Source organism: Nannobrachium achirus (genome assembly GCF_963921795.1).
Source record: "Nannobrachium achirus genome assembly, chromosome: 7".
In the NCBI taxonomy this organism is placed as follows: Eukaryota; Metazoa; Chordata; class Actinopteri; order Myctophiformes; family Myctophidae; genus Nannobrachium; species Nannobrachium achirus.
In genome coordinates this window covers 7,189,676-7,214,332 of record NC_137816.1, presented here as the reverse complement: position 1 = coordinate 7,214,332, position 24,657 = coordinate 7,189,676, and the positions used below count along the sequence as shown (strand labels likewise).

Below are 24,657 nucleotides of genomic sequence, written 5' to 3'. Positions count from 1 at the left end.
GAGGTCGAATAATTCGACCTGAAAACTGAAGTTTCCCGGTGGGATAAGATAGGTATGTAAATAAATAAATACATGAATAAATACAAATATTATATCACCCACCTCCGAGTGACAACAGCATCATACACACTCCAAATGTTATCCAGAACTAGCTGAACAAATAGTGGTTTCTTCCCTTTGGCCTGCAAGAGAGGTAGAGAGAGAGAGAGAGAGAGAGAGAGAGAGAGAGAGAGAGAGAGAGAGAGAAATGGAGAGGGGGGTGGTTGGTGGAATGAACGAAAGGAACAGAGGACTGAGCACATTTTGAGACAAATAGATGCACAGGGAAAGGCACAAAGAGGTTTCAGATAATTAGCCAACCAAGTGAGCTCTTTCGCTCTCTTGGACGGACAGTGTGGATATTCCACTTTGGTCAGCTCTCTTCATGTAAGTATCTAAAAGAATTCCCATCAATTCAATCAATTCAATCAATCACCAGAGAAAGCGGCGCAACAGATGACCAGTGGCCAATCGTGGACAGACACCAGACGGCAGCCATGGCGTGCAAACACACACAGATGGAACACACTAGGGCATTCACCAAATATTCGAATATTCAAATATTCGAATATCAAAGTCACTATTCGACGTTGTTCACCGAAGTCGAATATTGTTTTTTTTTTAATATATAGTTTATAAAGCGTGGCTAGATAGGAAGTCATAAGAATGAGTTGTCAATGCCCCTGGTGGATGAATTTGTTAATGCTCTTTACCAGGGGTAAAAACCTTTTTAGGCTGTGACCCCCAAAATAAACATATTTGAACTGAGGACCCCCACCCTGACAAGCACTTGGAATTGTAGGTATTACATGTAATGTGACTCGGTTCCGCAGATAAATATTGTGAAAATAGCAGATCTACATGCTCACAACGCCTCGCAACGCGAGGCGTTGTGAGCATGTAGATCGGCTATTTTCACAATGTTCACCTCTTGCTTACTTAAAATTTGACAGTTTGGCCAGTCCTGTCGAATATTCGAATACTTTGAGGTTGAATAATTCGAATACTGAAAAACACTATTCGTGAATGCCCTAGAACACACAGTATAAGCCTTTTACAAGTGCCATGTTTTTATTTTCTAGAGTGTCAGTGTTCCATATCAACATACATTTTAATGACAAATATTTTTACATATTGTAATTGTCAGGACATTGATATAACGATCATTAGACTCAGAGCAATAACCCACCCATCTCCCCGACTCCCTCCCCAGTCAGAGTTCAGAGTTTTAATGAATGTAGAATTTTGAGCGAGATGAAATTTGATATGAATTAGCTAACTTCAATTTAATTGACCACGTTTAAAAATGAATAATGACAACTATTTTTGACATATTTTGATTGGCAGGACATTGTTATAACGATCATTAGATTCAGAGCAATAATCCACCGATCTCCCCAACTCCCTCCCCAGTCAGAGTTCAGAGTTTTAATGAATGTAGAACTTTGTGCACGATGTAATTTGCTCTAAATTAACTTCATTTAATTGACCATGTTTCAAACAAAGATTTGTTTTTAAAATAGAAAATCCTCTCTCTCGCACTTCTGCCAGTGTGCCGGTGATCACCCTCCCCTGTGCACAATGTTGGCACCCGTGCCTAAGGTTGCCTACCCCTGCACTATACCATATAGTAGCTAAACCTTGCAATCCCATTCCCATCCCCTGTAAACTGCCTCCCTACCCCCATTGCAACGATGACAGCAGACATCACGGATGGGGTGAGCGAGGTTAAATCTCACCATAGTAACCGTACAGTGGGCTGTCGTCGGTGGTAGCGTACTTTAAATATTGCCGTAATTGGTTACACATATACGCCAGGGGTTGACACTAAGGTCTCAGAGGCACTTGCCCGTCGGGCAAGTACAGGTCATGTTCAACTTGCCCAAAGGTCATGCCCACTTGCCCAAAAATTGTCTATTATAAAATGATGGGTAGCCTAACATTTTAATTACCGTTCAAAACATCACATTACAGGTCAACATGCTCTTATTTTACATTCCACAGACTCAAAGACAGAGCGTTCTGGCCACGTTCAGGTGTTTAGACAAATATCTGGTCTTGTGTTTATAGATGGTTCCGTCCCCTCTCAAACAAGCACTCGCCCAGTCGTTCAACCTGAAAGCAAACTTCACCTGCCCTAAGATTTTATTTACCTGCCGGGGGCAGGTGGGCAAGCCTTAGTGTCAATCCCTGTACGCCCTGAAACAGTTGTCGTTCACTTTCTATAGATGGTTGTGCAGAGCTTTAACACAATGGAAGCCAAGGTTTCTAACATTTCTAGCTGTTGCTGATGCCGCCATTCACTTACGCTTTATTTTGAAGAGCCTCGGAAGCTTCGTGCGTGTGCACGTGAGTGTCCACTGACGATTGAGGAAGATAATCCATTTGTTTACAAACGCTCTGATTCACGCTCGTGAAACTAAAATCCAAACCGGGGCCGACCATCGAGGTAAAGTGTCGCCGTGAAAACAATCAAATCTCTGCTTCCATGGCGTTCTTTGCACCTTATTCAGAGATAAAGCTGTTTTTATGGAACGCAGGTCATTGATCCCCATGACCGTGCGATTGACCCAGACAGGGAATGATGAAACGTGACAGCCGGCATGATCGAATGCCTCGTTGTCGGTTATTGAATGTCACCGTTTACCACCAGTTGCGGGCTGGATGAGGGAAGAGAATATATTTTTCTTGAAATCCTTTAATATAGAAAATGTTTTTGATAAAAAGGCCTCATTCCATGCATTTATCTTGTGCTGGGTCGCAGCGACACGGCCAAATGGAGTGGGCGGCAGTGTTATTATAAAGGAGGCACCGGCGCTGAAGTGGCTGAAGTGGTCCATTATCATCTAGATATTAATGCATCCACTTTGCTCATGAAATGCCAGACATATCAGAGAGAACAGAGGCAGTGTGGGGGGGAGAACAGGTACTTTTGCTATTGAGAAATGGAGAAAGACCAACTCGGATACAGAGGGGGGAGGGGGAGAGACAGAGAGTAGCTGTCACATTTTACATGACGATTAATTGTCACTCAAATAATTGCGTTTAACGATTTAATTGTGTATTTGTCGTTGACAATTACATTTCTGTTTGTCTTTTAGGCTTTGATAAAAACGGCTTTATCTATAAATAAGGTGCAAATAACGCCGAGGAGGCCGAGATCCCCTCGTTTTCACGGCGACACTAAGCCGTGATGGTCGGCCGCGGTTAGGATTTTAGTTTCGCGAGCGTTTGTAAACAAACAGAAGTCCATCTTAGAATCGTCAGATCACACACACGTGCACAGGTACTTGCACGAGAACAGGTACTTTTGCTATTGAGAAATGGAGAAAGACCAACTCGGATACAGAGGGGGGAGGGGGAGAGACAGAGAGTAGGGCTGTCACGATTATGACATTTTACATGACGATTAATTTTTTCTCAAATAATTGCGATTAACGATTTAATTGTGTTTTTCACGTTGGCAATTACATTTCTGTTTGTCTTTTAGGCTTTGAAGTTGCACATGGCAATCATGACACGTAACTTAAATATACAAATAAATTACTGAGATATTTGACAACTTTATACTTAAAAAGAACATTGATTGTGGAAATAGCCGATCTACAAGCTCACAACGCGTCGCGATGCGACGTGTTGTGAGCTTGTAGATCTGCTATTTACACTATGTTTTGAAAGTGTTTGAAACTATAATAACATTTCTCGACATGGAAACGATTATTACGATTATGCAAAATAATTGCGATTACCTCATATAATTGCGATTAGACGATTATGTAATAATTGTGACAGCCCTAACAGAGAGACAGAGAGAGAGCGACAGATGGACGGACGGATGGAAGGAACGGGAGAGACAGAAAGAGACAGACAAATAAATAGACATGAAAGAGGAAGCAAGATAAGGATTGAGAGACAAAGCTGACATGTATAGACAAAAGGCACAAGGCCAGACAGTCGCTGTGCATCATTGTGTAAAAGTAAACCAAGAGTAACAGACAAGTTGCGACAACCACCGGAGACTTGTTACCATCTGCCTGCTTGCTCCTCGTGGCTATACTGCCTCAGAGACGGCACTCGGACGAAAGAAGAAAAGACAAGAAAGACTTCAAGGACGCAGGAGATTGACTGATTGTCCTGTTAACAGTCTATCAGTCAGTGACAAAACCACAGGGGCAGAGCTACTCAGGGCCGATCACCCATTTATCAACCACTGGCTGCTGGAGTAAACCACACAGGGCTATTGATCAGGGATGGGAGGCTTAGTCAGGCGATTGCTTATGGCAGGGACGTGCTGGCAATTGGGAAAAGCAGAACGGCCGGTTCATTCCTGGCCGGTCCAGGCCGGCCATTAGGAAAAAAAATACAAATAAAATGTCGGCCTTCGTTCCATTTTGGGGGCTTGGCGGCCAACAAAGTAAATCGTCACTGTCGGGCAAAAACCTCGTATCTCCAAGTTTCAAATGTGTTAATTTTTTCGCAAAGCAAAGCCCTGCTTCATCATACAAGGCCGTCGCACAAAAGTAGTGAAAACAGCAGATCTACAAGCACAGATCGGCTGTTTTCACTAGTTTAAATCATTTTTAAAATGATAAATACAAAACAAACGGTTTTGGACATACAAGGTTTCCACCCGGCCCACTGGCTTGTCACTTGTCATGATCTGAAATGGCAAATCTTTGAGTAGCAGCAGCGCTATAGAGAGAGATCTCTCTCTATAGCACGCAATGAGGGCCTCTACAACTCTTTTTCCCGGGCTGAATCAGGGGCCCAGCACGTCCCTGGCTAATGGAAACTTGTCAATATCAAACACGCTTTCTGTAATCCGATGTCCTACAACCGACACAACCGTAAAAAAACACATGAGTCACATTCCTTCTACACGCCGTGTAGTATTGCCTGGGGGCCCTGATCACTGAGGTGAGCAGAGACCTGAGGATAGACTTCAGCACCAAGGAGAGCGCCGAGCCCTAGGTCAGCTGATTGAAAGGTATATTCAGTGATTGTATTTCATTCAAATACAATTGGTACATTTTCCATTCATTCTCCTCACTAGAATGTGTGCTGACCATATAAGGACTTCCACCATGGCCCGTGTTACGAGCATAGCTAGATTCCGTTTTCAGAGGTGGCCAGACAGTCCTCGACCAATCAGGGTAGAGAATGGCCGTAGTTATGTTATGATGTTTAGTTATGATGGTCAAAACACGTTTTGAGAACCACAGTCGCTCTGAATTAAGAACGTCTGCTAAATGCCTAGATTGTAAACTACTGAACTCATAAAATGCCACAGTCTCGTAGTAAATCAGTATCACATAATACATATCCTGAAGCTGGAGACGTAGGCCTACCGATATTCAGTGATTGGGTCTAATGATCAAAACGAGAACATTATAATGGTGTAAAAAATCTATAAAAAACTAAACATTTCCACGCTGTAAGGCCAGTAAGGGACAAGATAACCCCCGGCCACTTTCATTATCACTGAACACACCTTGAAGGAAGGTGTTCACCTTATTCTTTGCCCTCCTCCAGGGCGGCGCCATTGCCCTTTTCTGCTGCTTCATTCAATATCTGGTCACTTCCGCCCTAATAGGCCATAGACATAGAAAGGAAGACGCCTCCTCCGGCTCTGGGGTATCGGTAAAAAAGGATTGGCATTTTTTACGGAATTATTCTGCATGCGTCAAACTGTATGCATTGCCAACCAGTGTTGATTTTGTCGACTAAAACTATGACTAAAATGTTTGTCAACTGCGTTTTTTTCACTGACGAAAACGAAATAAAAACGAAATAAAAACTAAGCTGTGATGACTAAAACTAAGACTAAATATATTAACAATTTCGTCAACAAAATAAAAACTAGACTAAAACGTTAGGGAGGGACTAGTGGAGAAGAGAGTCATTTTATATTTGGTTGCTCTCAGGTTTTGCATGCTGAAAATAGCAGATCTACAAGCTCACAACGCGTCGCAGCGCGACGCGTTGTGAGCTTGTAGATCGGCTATTTTCAGCATGCAACCAAGTGTAAAACCAGTCATTACGATGCCATCAAGGCCTGCCAAAATACACTTCAGTTGACTAAATCAACTGTAGATTTAGTCGACTAAAATCATATGATATTTAGTCGACTAAAATTAGACTAAAACTAATACTTTTCAGGTGACTAAATCATGACTAAAACTAAAAGACATTTTATTCAAAAGACTATGACTAAAACTACATCAAAATTTGCTGTCAAAAACAACACTGTTGCCAACCCTGTATTACAGTGACCTCGTTGATGGGGAATGCAAGCTAATAGAAAGTGCAGGCTTTCTATTCTTGAAAGGTTACTATGCTATATTGTTCTATCACTGACAACATTCACAAGCACTCTACGACATACTTTACCATCTTCTGTAAAAAGCATCCCACTGCAAAAGACACAGCACATGCTGGTATATGAAGGACCCTGTCCTTTCTATTTTATTGTTTTATTTTTGTATTGCAAAGGAGAGTGGTAAGGCTACAGGGGCTTCTTATTTGAATGGTGCCTAAGCTTTGAATTTGTTTCCAGTAATGAATTTCTATTGCTTGCTATATTGTTCTATCACTGACGACATTCACAAATCTTCCACAACATACTATACCATCTTCTGTAAGATATCTATGTAATAGGCTACAGGTGTATCAGCAGCGTTGCCAGATTTTGCAAGAGAAACAAGCGGCCAGGTCTACCAAAAGAAGCAACTAGGCTAGGTTTTACCTTATTATTTCACTAGTTTAAATCATTTTTAAAATGATAAATACAAAACAAACGGTTTTGGACATACAAGGTTTCCACCCGGCCCACTGGCTTGTCACTTGTCATGATCTGAAATGGCAAATCTTTGAGTAGCAGCAGCGCTATAGAGAGAGAGATCTCTCTCTATAGCACGCAATGAGGGCCTCTACAACTCTTTTTCCCGGGCTGAATCAGGGGCCCAGCACGTCCCTGGCTAATGGAAACTTGTCAATATCAAACACGCTTTCTGTAATCCGATGTCCTACAACCGATACAACCGTAAAAAACACATGAATCACATTCCTTCTACACGCCGTGTAGCGTTGCCTGGGGCCCTGATCACTGAGGTGAGCAGAGACCTCAGGATAGACTTCAGCACCAAGGAGAGCGCCGAGCCCTAGGTCAGCTGATTGAAAGGTATATTCAGTGATTGTATTTAATTCAAATAAAATATAATTGGTACATTTTCCATTCATTCTCCTCACTAGAATGTGTGCTGACCATATAAGGACTTCCACCATGGCCCGTGTTACAAGCATAGCTAGATTCAGTTTTCAGAGGTGGCCAGACAGTCCTCGACCAATCAGGGTAGAGAATGGCCGTAGTTATGTTATGATGTTTAGTCATGATGGTCAAAATACGTTTTGAGAACCACAGTCGCTCTGAATTAAGAACGTCTGCTAAATGCCTAGATTGTAAACTACTGAACTCATAAAATGCCACAGTCTCGTAGTAAATCAGTATCATACATATCCTGGAGCTGGAGACGTAGGCCTACCGATATTCAGTGATTGGGTCTAATGATCAAAACGAGAACATTATAATGGTGTAAAAAAATCTATAAAAAACTAAACATTTCCACGCCGTAAGGCCAGTAAGGGACAAGATGACCCCCGGCCACTTTCATTATCACTGAACAGTGAACACACCTTGAAGGAAGGTGTTCACCTTATTCTTTGCCCTCCACCAGGGCGGCGCCATTGCCCTTTTCTGCTGCTTCATTCAATATCTGCTCACTTCCGCCCTAATAGGCCATAGAAAGGAAGACACCTCCTCCGGCTCTGGGGTATCGGTAAAAAAGGATTGGCAATTTTTACGGAATTATTCTGCACGCGTCAAACTGTATGCATTGCCAACAGTGTTGTTTTTGACAGCAAATTTTTATTTAGTTTTAGTCATAGTCTTTTGAATAAAATCTCATTTAGTTTTAGTCATAATTTAGTCTTCTGAAAAGTTTTAGTTTTAGTCAAATTTTAGTTGACTAAATATCATGAGATTTTTGTTAACTAAATCTACAGTTGATTTAGTCAACTAAAATGTATTTTAGCAGGCCTTGATGGCATCATAATGACTGATTTTACACTTGGTTGCAACGCGACGCGACGCGTTGTGAGCTTGTAGATCGGCTATTTTCAGCATGCAACACCTCAGAGCAACCAAACATAAAATTACTTTCTCCTCCACTAGTCCCTCCCTAACGTTTTAGTCTAGTTTTTATTTTGTTGACGAAATTGTCAATATCTTTAGTCTTAGTTTTAGTCATCACAGCTTAGTTTTTATTTAGTTATTATTTAGTTTTCGTCAGTGAAAAAAACGCAGTCGACACACATTTTTCGTCATAGTTTTAGTCGACGAAATCAACACTGATTGCCAACCCTGTATTACAGTGACCTCGTCGATGGGGAATGCAAGCTAATAGAAAGTGCAGGCGTTCTATTCTTGAAAGGTTACTATGCTATATTGTTCTATCACTGACAACATTCACAAGCACTCTACGACATACTTTACCATCTTCTGTAAAAAGCATCCCACTGCAAAAGACACAGCACATGCTGGTATATGAAGGACCCTGTCCTTTCTATGTTATTGTTTTATTTTTGTATTGCAAAGGAGAGTGGTAAGGCTACAGGGGCTTCTTATTTGAATGGTGCCTAAGCTTTGAATTTGTTTCCAGTAATTCATTTCTATTGCTTGCTATATTGTTCAATCACTGACAACATTCACAAACACTCTACAACATACTGTAAGATATCTATGTAATAGGCTACAGGTGTATCAGCAGCGTTGCCAGATTTTGCAAGAGAAACAAGCGGCCAGGTCTACCAAAAGAAGCAACTAGGCTAGGTTTTACCACTTTACATTGGCGATTTAAAAAGCAGATCTACAAGCTCACAAAGTGCCACATCGCAACATGTTGAGAGCTCGTAGATCTATGTTTTTCAAACGATATTGGTGAAATTCTTTTAAAAATGTGAATATCTTTGAAACATTTCAACAACACAAATCTTGTATTTTCAGATCGGGGTCCGCAGAGAAATACATATTAATCTTGGGGTCCTTGATATGGAAACATGTGGTTAGCACTGGTTTAAAAACCTTAGGAAGCAACTCCAAATAAGCAACTACACTAAAAACCAGCCCAAAGTTGCTTATTATAAGCAGACATGGCTGGCTACACTGGTCCACAGGAAACCCCTTGATATGGGGCTCTTTACAAACACAGCAAATACAATTAAATCGCTTAACCCATTTAGGCCTAAAATTAGTGGATGCTTTAACTATTAAAAAATAGCAGATATACAAGCTCACAGCGCGGCACCGAGTGCCGCGCTGTGAGCTTGTAGATCTGCTATTTTTGAAAAAGTTGTGAAAATGTGTGCAAATCTTTGAATATATGTATTGTATTTTTTAACGCTTGTAACTCAAATTTTGCTTCTGGGTGGTCCCTGGAACAAAATATTTTGAGATGGGGGTCCGTGGCCAAATAAATATCATTTTGGGGGTCCTTGACATGAAAAGGTTTGAGAACCATTGACATAGTAGTCTCTCAAGAACAGACTAACTGAGCTCCAGTTAAGTGAAAAGGACCTTTTCTTTGACGATGGCTATAGCCACATTGCTGACATAGAAACATGGGTTTTTCAAAAAATCTTAGAAGGATTCAAAAGACACTTATAGAATCGGGTACAAATTCTAATTTTCACGATTTTTCAAAAATAGCAGATCTGCAAGCTCGCAGCGCGGCACTCGGTGCCGCGCTGTGAGCTTGTATATCTGCTATTTTTCAATAGTTAAAGCATAAAATAATGATACACAATATAGTGTACCCGTTCTGAATGGGTTAATAACTGTCAGTCCATATTTTAATGGCACTGAAACAATCACACTCCAAGGCAGTTAAAAGCAATTATAACATCAAAGTCACAGAGCAGTAATAATATCATGCTTAGTAAGTAGCCTCAAGGGGAACGGTAGGTTCCGTACGGAACCATTGTTTACTTAGATATGGAAGGATGACCTCCCACTTGGGTAATGACGCCCCCTGGCGATCATTCAGAGAAACTACTTCAGCTCCCGTACTAACGTAGGTAGGAAGGGCCTGTCACTCAAACCGGAGTGACCCGCCTCCAGGCTATATAAACCCCCGGAGGCGGAAGTAACATCCTCTTAATACCACTCTCTGCCACATTCAGTGAAACAGAGGGGCATTACGTGGGAGGTCATCCTTCCATATCTAAGTAAACAATGGTTCCGTACGGAACCTACCGTTTACTGTCAATATTCCAGGATGACCTCCCACTTGGGATTCTTAAACTCCCCTCTAAGCCACAACCTACTCTCATACCCCCACACACCCCTCATACGGGTGAGCACAGCCCCAACGGGCGTGACCCATCACCCAGAAGGTCCCAGGCCCACCGGACCTGGGTGTGAAGGCATGAGAAAATAAAGAGAGACCCTGACAGACCGAAGTCCGCCTCATTCAACTAAATGAAAAGGACAAGTCCGCCTTATAAGTAAGACACACTATAAGGAAAACACAGGGTCCCCCCAAAGTACCCCAGGTGGCTACATGCCCACCTGTGGGAGGGGAAGATCCGACTCCTCTATGACGTAGAGGAGGCAACTGCACCCAGAACCGAATGCGCTAGCGAAGAGGATTCGATATCCAGGTGATAGTAGGCTGCAAAGGTAGAAGGCGAAGACCAATTCGCCGAAACACAAATCTCCTGAACGGAGACTCCCTTTGCCAGTGCCCACGAAGTAGCCACACCTCTAGTGCTATGGGCTTTAAGTGCCGCCGGCACTTCCACACCCGCACTAGAGTAAGCCAGCCTAATAGCATCCACAATCCACCTCGAAAGAGTGGGTCTAGACACCGGCTTTCTGACAAGAACATTGCCCATTTCTACAAAGAGCTGAGAAGAAGCTCTAGAACCAGCAGTCCTGTCACAGTAGGCCTTCAATGCCCTGACAGGACAAAGGCAATTCAGCCGCTCATCCTCCGCCGAGACAAACGGAGGAGGATGAAAAGCCAGAAGAACAACAGGGTCCTTAGGAACCACCATGTTCTTAGGAACAAACTTAAGATGAGGCTTGAGCAACACCTTGAGATCATTGTTCATAAACTGCATGCACTCCGCAGACACCGAGAGAGCTTGCAGGTCACCAACTCTTTTAGCCGTGGCCAAAGCCAGCAAAAGAGCCGTCTTGAAACTCAAAAGTTTCAAAGGCATCCCTACAAGCGGCTCAAAGGGAGCCCGACATAGGCCCCCTAGAACCACCTGCAGATCCCAAACTGGGAACAAAGACCTAGTCACCGGCCTCAAACGTTCAACTCCTTGCATGAACTTGATGACCTCCGGGACTTTAGAAGGTGCCTTGCCCGCCACCCCCAGGTGACAGGCATTAATAGCCGCCAAATACCCCCTAAGGGTAGAAAATGCTAGACCACTTCTCAAGCGGTTCTGCATAAATTCCAGAATTTCCTGGGCTGACGCCACATGAGCCACCACAGGTGGAACACGCGACTCACACCAGTCCTCAAAGGCATTCCACCTTCCATCATAAGACGCCCTCGTAGAGGGCGCCTTAGCACTCTGAATGGTATCAACCACTTCAGAAGAAAAACCGGCTGCCAGCAGGTTTAACCTTTCACGTGCCAAACCCACAGGTCTAGGACCTGCAGGTCTTGGTGGAAGATCTCCCCCCTGGCCTGACTCAACAGGTCCCTGCACTGAGGCAGCTGCCAACCCGGTTCGCAAAGGAGAGGGGCGATCGCCGATCTCCACGTGCCCTTGTAGGGAGCCACCAGGAGCATCTCCAGACCGAACCTCCTGACTCTCTCCAGAGTGGGTCGGATTAAGTCGAAGGGGGGAAACGCGTACAGTAGACCTCTCGGCCACGTGTGCGCTAAGGCGTCCAACCCCAAGGGAGGACTGCCCTTCACCGCGAAGAACAACGGACACTTCGTATTCTCCGCTGACGCAAACAGGTCCGCCACTGGCTGACCAAACTTGCGAAAAATCTGGCTCACCACCCTGGGGTGGAGAGACCAATCCTCGTAGCGAGGACCTCCCCTGGACAGGAGATCTGCTCCGCTGTTGAGGAGACCTGGGACGTGTGAGGCCCTGATCGACTTGAGGCGCGACAAGCACCAAACCGTCAATTCTCGAGCCAGACGGTCCAGTGGCAACGACGACAGGCCCCCCTGTTTGTTGACATAAAACATGGCCGTCGTATTGTCTGTCCTGACCAGGACGTGACAATGCAAAATCCAAGGCTCGAAATGCTTGAGCGCCAGGAGTATAGCCATCAACTCCAAATAGTTGATGTGACGACCCCTCATCTCCAGAGGCCAAAGCCCCTGCGCTGTGCGCCCCTCGAAAGTGGCTCCCCATCCACTGAGACTGGCGTCTGTCGTGATCGACTTGTGGGAAACCACCTCGCCAATCGAGACTCCGCTGGTGAGGAACCCCTCCACCAGCCACGGAGACAGGGCGATCGCGCAGGAAGGGGAAACCGTAACCTTCTTGTACTTCAAGGAGGGCGGGATCCCGAGGGATAACATCCATCTTTGAAAAGGTCTCATATGAAACCTGCCCAAACGCAACAGATGTACTGCGGAAGCCATCATTCCCGTCAGTACCATGCAACTCCTGTAAGTGACCTCCTGGCCCACTTGAAAGGAGTCGAGACATTCCCGAAACCTGTCCACCCTCTCCTCTGAGAGACGGGCCGACATGTCGGATGAGTCCAGAAGGACCCCAATGAATGTAAGACGACTTGCTGGAGTCAGCATGCTCTTGCCGTGGTTGACTATGAAACCTAAGGCCTTCAGGTGAGCCAAAACCACTTGTGTGTGACGCGCCACTTCGTGGGCGGAGCTCGCTGAAATCATCCAATCGTCGATGTACGTCGCCAACCTGACGCCCTGCCGTCTCAGCGGGGCGATGGCTGCTTCGGTCACTTTCACGAAAACCCTCGGGCTCAGTGACAGACCGAAAGGGAGTACTGTATACTCGTACAGGCGACCCTCGAAGGCGAACCGAAGGAATTTCCTGTGTGGGGGATAAATCTGGACGTGCTGATAAGCATCCTTCAGATCCACTGAACAGTGGAAATCCCCTTGCCTGACCGACCGTAACATGGTGGGTACTGTTAGCATCCTGAAAACGTACTTCTTCAGGTACACGTTTAGTGCCTTTAGGTCCAGGATGGGACGTAGCCCCCCCCCCTTTTTGGGCACCAGGAAATAACGGCTCCAAAATCCCATGCGGGATTGGGTCCTGTCCAGCTCCACTATAGCACCCTTGCTTAGCAATGAGCTGATCTCTTCTCTCAAAAGACTTGCTTTTAAACCACGTGCTCTGGTATGAATAACCCTGCTCGAAAGCGGGGGTATATCTGCAAACTGTAACCTGTAACCCCTGGTTATCGTTCGAAGTACCCAATGGCTCGGGTTGCATAACTTCCACTGGCGCGCACAGCGTGCTAGCGTGTTTTGAGCGAGAGAAACCCCACCACTGTGCTTCCGTGACGGCGGAGCTTTTTGGCGGCCGGACCGGAAGTGGGGAACCTGCGTATCCGTATCCGGAACGACCGGATGCGGAGCGCAAGGGTTCAATAGGCCGCATGGCGGAAACACCTTCTGGTTGTACCGCTTGACTAGCGGAGCTATTTTTCGGCGGGACCGGAAGTGGGGAACCTGCGTATCCGTATCCGGAACACCCGGATGCGGAGCGCAGGGGTTCAATAGGCCGCAAGGTGGGAACACCTTCCGATTGTACCGCTTGACTAGCGGAGCTCTTTTGCGGCCGGACCGGAAGCGGGGAGCTAGCGAATCCGTATCCGGTGAAACCGGAAGCGTTCGGTTTTGGCTCGATAGAGCGACAGGAAGAGCAAAGCGATTCGACTGATAAACAGACTCGCCCACAACTAAAGCATTCTCCCCTGACAGGAGAGGAACTTTTACGTTTAATACCTGCTCTAAGGCCTTTATGCTTGTCCCTTGACCCGGGCTCATAGTAGGCCGACAGAATTTCTGACTCAAGGTTAAATTCATAGCATCGCTCACGCGAGGGAAAATCCACTCGCGCGCATGAGGAACCATATAATTGTTTGACGTTAACATTACTGGTTGCTGATAAAACCTCTGACTGATTAAAGAGTCCTGACGGGACTCCATCATTCTTACAGGAGGCATGCATAAAGGATTCATATTGTCGACGCGAGGGATATCCCACTCGCGCGCTTGAGGAACCACATAATTGTTTGACATTAACATTACTGGTTTCTGATAAAACCTGTGATTGATTATCGAGTCCTGACAGGACTTCATCATTACTACAGGAGGCATGCACGATGGGGTCGTCTGTGCTAGTGCGAGAGAGTTGGACAGAGACAGACTTTGTTCTTTCAACATGTTTATTGTCGACACAGGAGGCATCAAAATTAACATTTTCATTTCCCCGACACGGGGTACCGAAAAACGCCCTCGTTTGGGGGGAGGGGGACCGAGAGACACCTCGGACCCCCGCCCCAGCACAATTCCCCTCTTCAGAGTGTCATTTGCGCTGTCCCCTACCGCGGCCACCGCGGTATGAAGACTGCTGCCTGCCATCCTTGGACGGGCGGCGCGGCTGAGCGCGCTCGGGAACCACAGCCTTGCTGCGGGGCCTGTCAGGCGCCCTGGCTGCAGAGGCTCCCCTGGAGGAAGACGAGTGCTTCTTAAAAGAAGCAGAGCGGCCCCTTTCCTTGGCGCGGGAGGAGCGGGACGTCCTCCTAGCTTGCTGCGGTTCATCCTGTGGCACTGTGGTGGACTCGACGATGTCCTTAGCCGCCTTGAAGAAGGTAACTCTACCCTGCAGCAGCTCCAAGCCCCCACCCATGAGGGTGGTGGGACTGTTCTCCATGTTTATGAGAGACTTGTACATCTCCCCGCGAGGACCTAGAGGCTTCTCGCCCACGTCCCTCTTAGGCTCGAGGTCGACATAGTCGAGCCAGCGGGCTCTCTCAGACTGGAGGTTGTAGTCCATGGACCTGCCCATCCACTTAACCGCATGCCAATTGACCTTCAGCATGATGTCAAATAGAGTGTTCAGTTCAGCTGTGTGCTCCCCCGTGGGCAGACCTTTGACCAGGTCCTTGGTGGAAGCGAGCAAGAGCTGGATCAGATTTAGGTCCTTAGCGGCCAGAGCAGCGGACCGGTAGGCGTTACGAGCCCTGTCCGACTGCAGCTTGTCCTCCAGGACAGTGAACCCCGGCGGGTTGGTGCCGACGGGGCCAACAAACGGCCCGTTTTTAGCCGTGCCTACATCTTTGTACTGGGGTCTGACGGAACTCAGAAAAGATTGTGCCAACAGGTGGTCCAGGTTAGGGCAGGTGGACATGCCTGCCTCCGCACCGCCCACCAAATCCAACACAGAAAAAGGCAGCTTCCTGGGGTCTTTATGTGTCTTCCATGAGGAATGGAGGGCCTTGGTGAAACCTTTCACCAGCGGCAGCCTGGAGAGGACATACGGGGCGGGAACCGAAGGCTCCTGCCCGGGCATTTCATCATCATCCTCGGCCTCTTCAGAGGGGAGAGGAGGTGGCAACTCCTCTCCAACTCTGGCCAGAGCTCTCATGTAGACTGTGAGATGATCCAGCATTTCTGCTGCAGAATCGACGTCCTCTGCTCCCGCTTCACTCGCTTGACTGGCGGGTGGAGGGGCAGTGGTGCCTGAGGAGGCCTGGGAGCTCCCTGCGGCGTCCAGTTGACGTGCTGGAGCCGCAGGGGCATTACCTTTCACAGTGACCGTGAGTCGAGAACCCTCGTCCTCGACGGAGTCCTCCTCCTCCTCGGCCGTGTATCCAGAGTATTCAGAACCAGAACCCTCGCTCTGACAGGAGCTCAGGTCCGACTCTCGCCTGAAGGTCTGGACTGTTTTGGTGATGCTCACGTCGAGGGGGACGTCCCCGACGGTCACATCCAAGCGTTTCTTTTTGGGCACCGCGCCCGAAGGGGAAAAGGCTACCGGAGATTTCGTCTGGATGTTAGCCTTCTTGGTCGCCTTCTTAGCGGCGACTTCACCAGACCCGCCAGCTCCAGTGACAGTGGAGCTAGCTGCGGTCGGTTGCGCGGCAGGCGGTGTCTCATGTAGCACGGCGCCATCTTGACTTGGAATGGCGCGCTGGTTGCCAAGCGGATCTCCGGAAGGCAGCGCCGCACCTTGACCAACGGTGCGGGCCGCCTGGGGAAGGAAAGACTGGGCTGTGGGGTTGAGAGCAGTGGACCCACCTGGTGGAGCGCAGGCCCCGAGGCCTGCCCTGGCTAGGAAGAACCGGTGTATCAGTACATCGTGGTCGTAGGCCACGCAGCAGTCACAGAAAGGTCCTGCTCTCCCCTGAGGACTCAGTGCAGAGAAGGCGTGTGCAACGCCCATGCAGCCGACACAGAGATGGTGAAGATCCTGTCCGTCGATGAGTCCTGGACAGCCTGGACATTGCCTCGGCAGGAAGGCCAGAGGATCCATGGCGAAGCACTGTAGATAGAGTTAACCAGAAGCAGACGAGCTAACAAGCTAACGGCTAATCCACGCTTGATTCGGGCAGGGCCTGAACAAGCGGTAAGCAGTGTAGCTAACGTTAACAATAGCAGACGAGCTAACAAGCTAACGGCTAATGCTATGCCACGCTTGCTTCGGCGGAGGCCTGAACAAGCAGTAATAATCCTTTGTTATAAAAGGAAATAACCGTCGATTTAGGACGGAACAAGAATAAGTATTCTTAAGTACGGGTTAATTCAACACTCGCCAGTGGGCGACTCCAATGCCACCGCTTTAGGCTAATGCGCGAAGAATAATAATACAAAGGCTGAGTTTCAACTTATCTGAATGTGATATCGCAGAGAGTGAAAAGAGGATGTTACTTCCGCCTCCGGGGGTTTATATAGCCTGGAGGCGGGTCACTCCGGTTTGAGTGACAGGCCCTTCCTACCTACGTTAGTACGGGAGCTGAAGTAGTTTCTCTGAATGATCGCCAGGGGGCGTCATTACCCAAGTGGGAGGTCATCCTGGAATATTGACAGTAAACACACACCGGCTGCAGACAGGCTGCGCACATTTTTCACAGCGCGCCGGCTATCTTATGAACTCTCCCTTCACAGTCTACCGTTTTATGTCTATGATGAACAGTGGAGGAAAAAGTACTCAAATGTTTTACTTAAGTAAAAGTATCAATACTGCAATGTAGAAATACTCTGTTGCAAGTCAAACTCCGGAATTCAAAATGTACTTGAGTAGAAGTACAATAGTACATAATGTACTTAAAGTACCAAAAGTAAAACTACTCAGAATGCACAGAATGTCCAATTTCAAGTTTTCAAATGTACATCTTTTAAAAATAGCAGATCTACAGAGTGTCTATTTTCAAATGGCCGAATGTTTTGTAATAATAATCAAAAATCTAGAGTAAAAGTACTACATTTTGGATCCGAGATGTAGTGGAGTAGAAGTAAATGTATATTGGAAATTGGTAGTACAAATAAAAAATTGTACTCAAGTACTACGTAGATTTAAGTAAATCTTTAGTTCAGTCCGTTCAGTATTTGTCTAGTGAAAAACGCTAGCGCTGGAACGTTATTATTACATCACACGTAGCCCGCCCTCCCATGAACGGTTTGAGGAAGCGAACAAGTTTGTTCCTGTTCAAAGTAGGGGTGGGCGATATGGTGATAATTATCGTTGAGGCGATACAATGTCTCCACGATATGCCTTTTCAGAGGTATCGTATATATCGTGATACAATTGAGGGAGCCTTGTAAAAAAGAGGGAGCCTTGTAAAAAATGCTGTTTAATCGTTACTACAGAGATTCATTGCAGAATTCAATTTAAACCTGCATTTTGGTCTAAATCAGTAGTTCTCAAACTTTAAAATGTCAAGGTCTCCACTCTCCACTTAACTCTGACAGTATACAAATGTAACCAAATGGACCCGTTCATTTGTATACTGTCAGAGTTACATACTTGTAAAGTTCAATTTAGACCTCCCAAAAGGAACCCAGAGAGTCTAGTTTTTGTCAAGTAACTTGAAAAATAAGTAATAACCGTCAAAACCAACGTGAAAAAGAATTGTGATAAAATCGTGTATTGTGATACAGCTTGGGAAAATATTGTGATATTGCATTTTTCCATATCGCCCACCTCTAGTTCAAAGCAATGAACTGTCTCTTTTGAACGAATCGATCATGAACGACCCACGACAACGCCTCAGTGCGAGCTCACTGTCCTTAGTGGAAGACGCAGGATTGAGCGGTCAGCAACACACACTCCATATTGGCTAAAATAGCTTATGTGGAACTGTGTGTTTGTATGCAACATAGAGGCTTGTGCTTAGACTCAAATAACCCTTGGAAATACCCCTGTCCAGGCAGAATAAATGTTGACTATTTTGAGCTTCCTTACTCCTCCCCGCATTTGTTAACATTTCCCCTAATAAATGTGCTTGTTTGTTTGTAACTTGTAAAACATTGCCTCTGTTGTAGGTGTAGGTCAGCGCTTCACAAAACACATGCACTCACAAATTGCTTTCCAGTCTTCTGTGATTTGACTGCAGATTGCCCAACAAAGACTTCCATAACATTTGCTAGTGTTCTTTAGAGTTGGACCAGTGTAGTCCATATCATTTCCTTTGATCAGAGGTTAAACGATAGAAATATGCTACACTAATAATCTCTAAGGCCACTTACAATAGCTGGTGTTGCTGTGAAACAAGTATTGGTAAACTGACAATAACAAAACATACGGGTCAAGGGTGCTGATGATAACTGCATACATTTACATGCACACTAACATCTCTTGGGCGGGGGTGTGAACTGAATAAGTCATGTGTTAAGTTGTAAACGAGACTTTGACATTTTAAAGTTTGAGAAACACTAGTTTAGATACAGCACAAGCCGAGTACTGTAAGCCTGTCCATGTGCAGCCGCAGCATTAAGCTGCTGTTGAACTCATTTCAGACAAAAGGAGACAGAGAAAACATGAGGTGACACACAAAAGTGGAGCATGAGATGCCGAGGCAGGCTGCCCAAAACTACACCGGGAATGATGATGGTGACGTCATCTAAACAGTAGAGATTCCACAGTGCCAGTGATAGACTGCCAGTGCAAACCGAATCAAGCAGAGCAGAAACTACACTAGACAGAATATAGACACAAATAGACTATAGAATAGATTATGGTCTTAGTTGATTATTTACTTTTTGATTCATCTAATAATTGTCTCCACCAGCCGAAGGCTGAGGGAGAGTATGTTTTCCCCTCCGTCCGTCCGTCCGTCCGTCCGTCCGTCCGTCCGTCCGTGCGTGTGTCCGTCCGTCCGTGCATCCTCGCAGTTTGTGAGCAGCTAATCTCCGGCGCCGTTGGCCCGGTCGCTGCCAAAATTAGCACACACACTCCCTGGATGCCAATTCAGAACCTCTGCCCCACATTTTTCAAATCAGCCTCATGGTGGCGCTATAACAGGCCGATTTGTGTGGCCTGGTTGTTACCAGCTAATCTCCGGCGCCGTTGGCCCGATCGCTGCCAAACTGAGCACACACACTCCCTGGATGCCAAATCAGAACCTCTGCCCCACATTTTTCAAATCAGCCTCATGGTGGCGCTATAACAGGCCGATTTGTGTGGCCTGGTGGAGACCTGTGCTCGGAAGAGCACTGCTTCTAGTTGAGAAGTGGCATGGAGTCTTTTTTCTTCATAATTGTGTTTCTAATGTATATAAAAAAAGTATGATTGTTTATACACAAAAAAAATTATATGTACCAGTAAGACTCCCTAATCGGGATATAAGCAACCATCAGGTCACATGTATGCACAAATTGGCCTTAGCAACCTCATGGTGGCGCTAGAAGAGGGGAAAAAACAGGGGCGGGTGTTGTGGTTTGCCAGCCAATGAGTGTGTTTGCAAAGTTTGGCATGGATAGGGGCAACGGTGCCCGAGATAAGAGTAAGGGCCAAAAGTGTGACGTGACGTGACTGACAGACAGCTGGTGGAGGTTTTCATAGTAACTTGCAACCTGACGGTCGCAATTAGTCTGATTAACCACTTGACACAAATGTAAAAGAAAATAGCAGATGTACAAGCTCAAAATACTGCGATGATTAACTGTTGCACCCCTTGAGAGAGATGACAGTTCCCCAGACCTCCAAAGTTGTTTATTGTCTCAAAGGTCACGCATTGCAAAACTAGTTGATATGGGCTTTAAGATGCCGCAACATCTATACTATAATTTTGCGAATGTCTGACTGAGTGAGTGAGTGAGTGAGTGAGTGAGTGTCTGTCTGTCTGTCTGTCTGAAACAGCGTTTCTCCTCAGTGGCTGGAGCAATTGATCTGAAATCGCATCACCATTAGCATATGAACACACCTGACATAACTGTGAAGCCCGTTTGTCACTTTCACAAATCATATACTGTATATTAGCATTTTTATGGTGTATCTACTATCTATTCTGGGGGTAGCCATTAAACGAAACGGGTATTTCTTACATTGATGCTCCTACATATTATCATGCAAGCACCAGTTATAGTTACTTTCCATCCCTCATATACTGTATGCACAGTGCACATCCCATAACCCACACACTGCACATCATTTTGGAGCTCATATCTTTGAACGGGTAAGGGCTAGTATCTGCAAATTGATAAGTTGTTGGTGCTCTGGTTTTCTCGCCTCTTGACTCAGTGCTAGAAGATGACCTCTTAATAAACTACATGACAGGAATGGAAATAGCCAGGTTAGAAATACAATTGCACGGTACAGGTATAATGGGAGGGAAGTAATTACTGTATCAGGAAAAAAGGGAATATCCGCACTCTCTGAAATCTTTTCTTTCTTAGATTTAGATTTTAGATTTATTAAATCATTCTTTCACAACAGCAGTCTCACCGAAAGAATGATTTAATAAATCTACAAGAAAGAAACGATTTCAGAGATGTTCACTTTTTTCCTGATACTTACCTGAATCTGCACCCAGTAAACAAAAACACTTTATTACTCTAGGAGATTTGTCCCAAGTAATTACTGTAACCTTTGTGGAGAAGGCCACTGATGCATTCAATCAATAAATGCAGATGGGAATATTGAACACTGTGGAACATCTTACATTATACAACAGGTAGTCGGGCCCTACCTACGGAACTCGCCTGTCGGCTCGTTCCTGCGGTAAGGCTGTCGCGCAGGATAACCGTGTTATATGCACACCCTCTCGTGTAATATTGCTTAAGTATATTGTGATCATTCTGAGAACGAGAGCGGAAGTGGACATTGTATTACTGTTGCAACAAGGTTTCTTGCTGACCATGAAAAGCGACTGAAATGAGAAGATATAAGCCCAACAAAAGCCAGACAGTCACAGACAGTTTCTGGGTTCAGGCAATGAGCCAGTTCATTTACTGAGAGATGCACACTATTGTTGGTTTTCATTACCTGGGCCCCCTTCATGATCTTCTTGGCTTTAGCGTTGAGGTAGAAATCTCCCCACAGGGTCTTAAGGAGCACTTCCTCTTTAATACCCATCCTCTGACTGTAGATGCGGGCAAACTGCTGGATGCTGCAAAAACATACACAAGTATGAAAAGTCTCAGAATTAGGGGTCGACCGATATGGGATTTTCATGTTCAATTTCGATATCGATAAGTTGTGATCAAAGAGGCCGATAACCGATATTATGAACCGATATGCATTTTAAGTAAAAAAAAAGGAAATGTATCCCCCAATTTGAAATAGTGGTTAATTCATTTATATATTTTTCCCATCCTAAATGTCTAGAGGCTCACATCTAGTCGCCACATACTAGAATAGCGTTAAAAACGTATTCCGCGGGGCGCCCGCTGGCCTGGTGGTCAAGGCGCATACCACATACTAGGCTATGATGCTTGCTGGCGTCGCTGGTTCGATTCCCGATCCAGACGACCTTTGCCACATGTCATTCCCCATCTCTCTCCCCGTTTCCTGTCAGCCTACTGTCCTATCAAATAAAGGCATAAAAAGCCCAAAAACTAATCTTTAAAAAAAAAAAAAACGTATTCAGCAGCAGGAAATCGGTGAAAATCAGTAACAAAAAATAAATAAAGAATAAAAAAATATATATCGAAATTTTTGTCTACTTTTTGTTCGATATCGATATTTTGCGATATTAATAAATGTTATGAATATCGACTTCGATTATCGCCCGTTTCGATAATCGGTCGATCCCTACTCAGAATGTTATTAAATGGTCTGTCTCTTTTTGGGCATCGTGTTCATTGTGCAAGCTCACAGACAAAAAAAGAGACAGACCGACCTCTAGCGCAGGGTTTCTCAAAGAGGGTGCCATCATGACTAGGGTTGGGGACGGTAACCGCCGTACCGCGGTATACCGAGGCCTACCGCGGTGTCAGGGTCCTTACCGCGGTCAAAAAAGAGAAGCGAGGACCGCATGCACTCCATGCCGCTCTGCTCTGGGCCGCGTACCACAGGTTTGGAAGCCACATACGTCACTCACAGTCTACACACAGCAGCAGCCTCGGCTCGTAGTAGGGAGCACGGAGAAGCGTAAACTTTCTCTGACTGTAATCCACACAACACAAGTATGTTAATACATACCTTGTGTTGTGGCAGTAGTACCTTGTGGCATTTTCTTTTTTATTCATACGGATTACAGGCGGAGCGCGGACTGCATGGACTAAAACCGAAAATGAAACTATCTTTTACTTTTCCCACCGCGTCGCGCCGACTCGCCCGTTGTGCCCCGTCGCCGATTTTATAAACTTTTCTGTCAAGTCTTGTCACTAAAACCTGCATATATCAGCACTCAATCGCTGCGATTTCAGACATGAGTTAATCACTGTACACGATCTGACTACCCGTCTCCGTCTCTCTTCTGGTTTGTTCTCACACACAGCAGTCTGTGTCTTAAAAGCCCAAGTAGCTACCGTTACTATGGTAACCCGACAGTGCAGATCTAAAAGCTCAGAATGCGTCGCGGATGCGACGTGTTGTGAGCTTGTAGATCTGCTCCTTTCAAAGCCAGACCCGCTGTGCTGTATGGGGAAGTATAACTCGGGCAGTCAGGCTGTGGAGAGGCGACTTTTGGGAAGACGATTGCAATATTTTGGCTTATCGCCGAACCTTAATTAATAGATACGGGGGTGCGGTAATTACCGCAATACCGGCGGTAAATGGGAAGACGGTAACCGCGATAAGAAAATGTCAATACCGAGCCACCCCTAATCATGACGTGCAAATCCAGGGTTGCCGCAGAACACTTTGGTCATATTTTGAATGTATCACTTCAGTTTAACTACTTAGACCATGGGTCTTCAACAGGGGGTCCGGGACCCCTAGGGGGTCCTCAGAGTTACTACAGGGGGTCCTCCAAATCTTTGAGTGATAGAAACTTTTTTATCTCCTTTTTTATATTAACCACTTGAACCCTAGCGTCCATATTCAGATAACTTTAGCCAAAAATAGGAGATCTACAAGCTCACAACGCCTCGCGCTGCAAGGCTTATTTTTGGCAAAGAGCTTTGGTGTAGAGGGGAAAAAGAGCAGACTAGAGTGAAAGGTCAAGTATTGACAGTTCAACTGGTTAAATATCTGAAAACACAAATTGACATGAATCCAAAATACACCGACAATTTTGCTGTCAAATGATTAAACTATGGAATCTATGAAAAGGTTGTGGGGGTCCCTGCTTCATCTCTCTCTTAACTAAGCTCTGACATCATGCTCTGGCTTCACAGTGATGTCACTAACAGAATCCCATGTATGCCCATATATGGAGTTCCCCCATCTGGCAAGCCATCACAAAGAAAGGGCGATGCCCACTCGGTCTGTCTCTCTTCCTTTGAAGAAGCGTAGTGACTCTGAGGCTGTCTCGAGAGATTAGGAGTTCCCTGATGTTATCAATATTAAGCCCATATCTAACAGGACTTCATATGGGAATGCCCATATACGGCCACATACCACACTAATGGCTGGTTCTACAGACGGGGATCTCCATGTATGGGTATAAAAGGGTATGATGTCAGATGTCATAGACATCATAGGACTTTCACATAACGAATAACTGAGTAAGCATGCTTGGGCTCTCACAGCATATCTCCATATACAGTACATGGATCTCCATATATGGGTAACTGGTCCAGTATATACATCACTGGCCAGATGGCCAAGAATTGGCGCTAGGTCGCATGTCGCCCTGAGGCGTCTTACTAGTGATATAATAAATCTAAATTGCTATAAAGTAATAACAATATAATTCAGGGGTGCCGTGGATGAAAAGGTTATTTACAGGGGTGACCTGAGACAAAAAAATCGAACCTCTGTTCGAAGTGGAGCTGTGTGTGTGTGTGTGTGTGTGTGTGTGTGTGTGTGTGTGTGTGTGTGTGTGTGTGTGTGTATTGCAGTTGATGCTCAGGGCAGGCTAGACTCAACAGCACCTCTCTGGTCACCCAGGGTACTCAGGCTACACCAGAGGCTACATACAGACAGACAGACACTGAGCGGTGGTTTACCCACCTCATAGATCATGTGTACCGATTTTTGTGACAT

General features: G+C 45.7%; 1 protein-coding gene across 1 annotated transcript in view; it reads right to left on the bottom strand.

Annotated features, from left to right (window-relative positions):
• The window catches only part of efl1 (elongation factor like GTPase 1), a 168,283-nt gene that overhangs the window by 127,640 nt on the left and 15,986 nt on the right, over window positions 1-24,657 (bottom strand). Inside the window, exons 8-9 of the mRNA XM_080729556.1 lie at window positions 21,550-21,673; window positions 103-182 (exon numbers count right to left, since the gene is read on the bottom strand). Of these exons, the coding sequence (XP_080585682.1) occupies window positions 103-182; window positions 21,550-21,673 (204 nt within the window). The remainder of the gene's footprint in view (window positions 1-102; window positions 183-21,549; window positions 21,674-24,657) is intronic.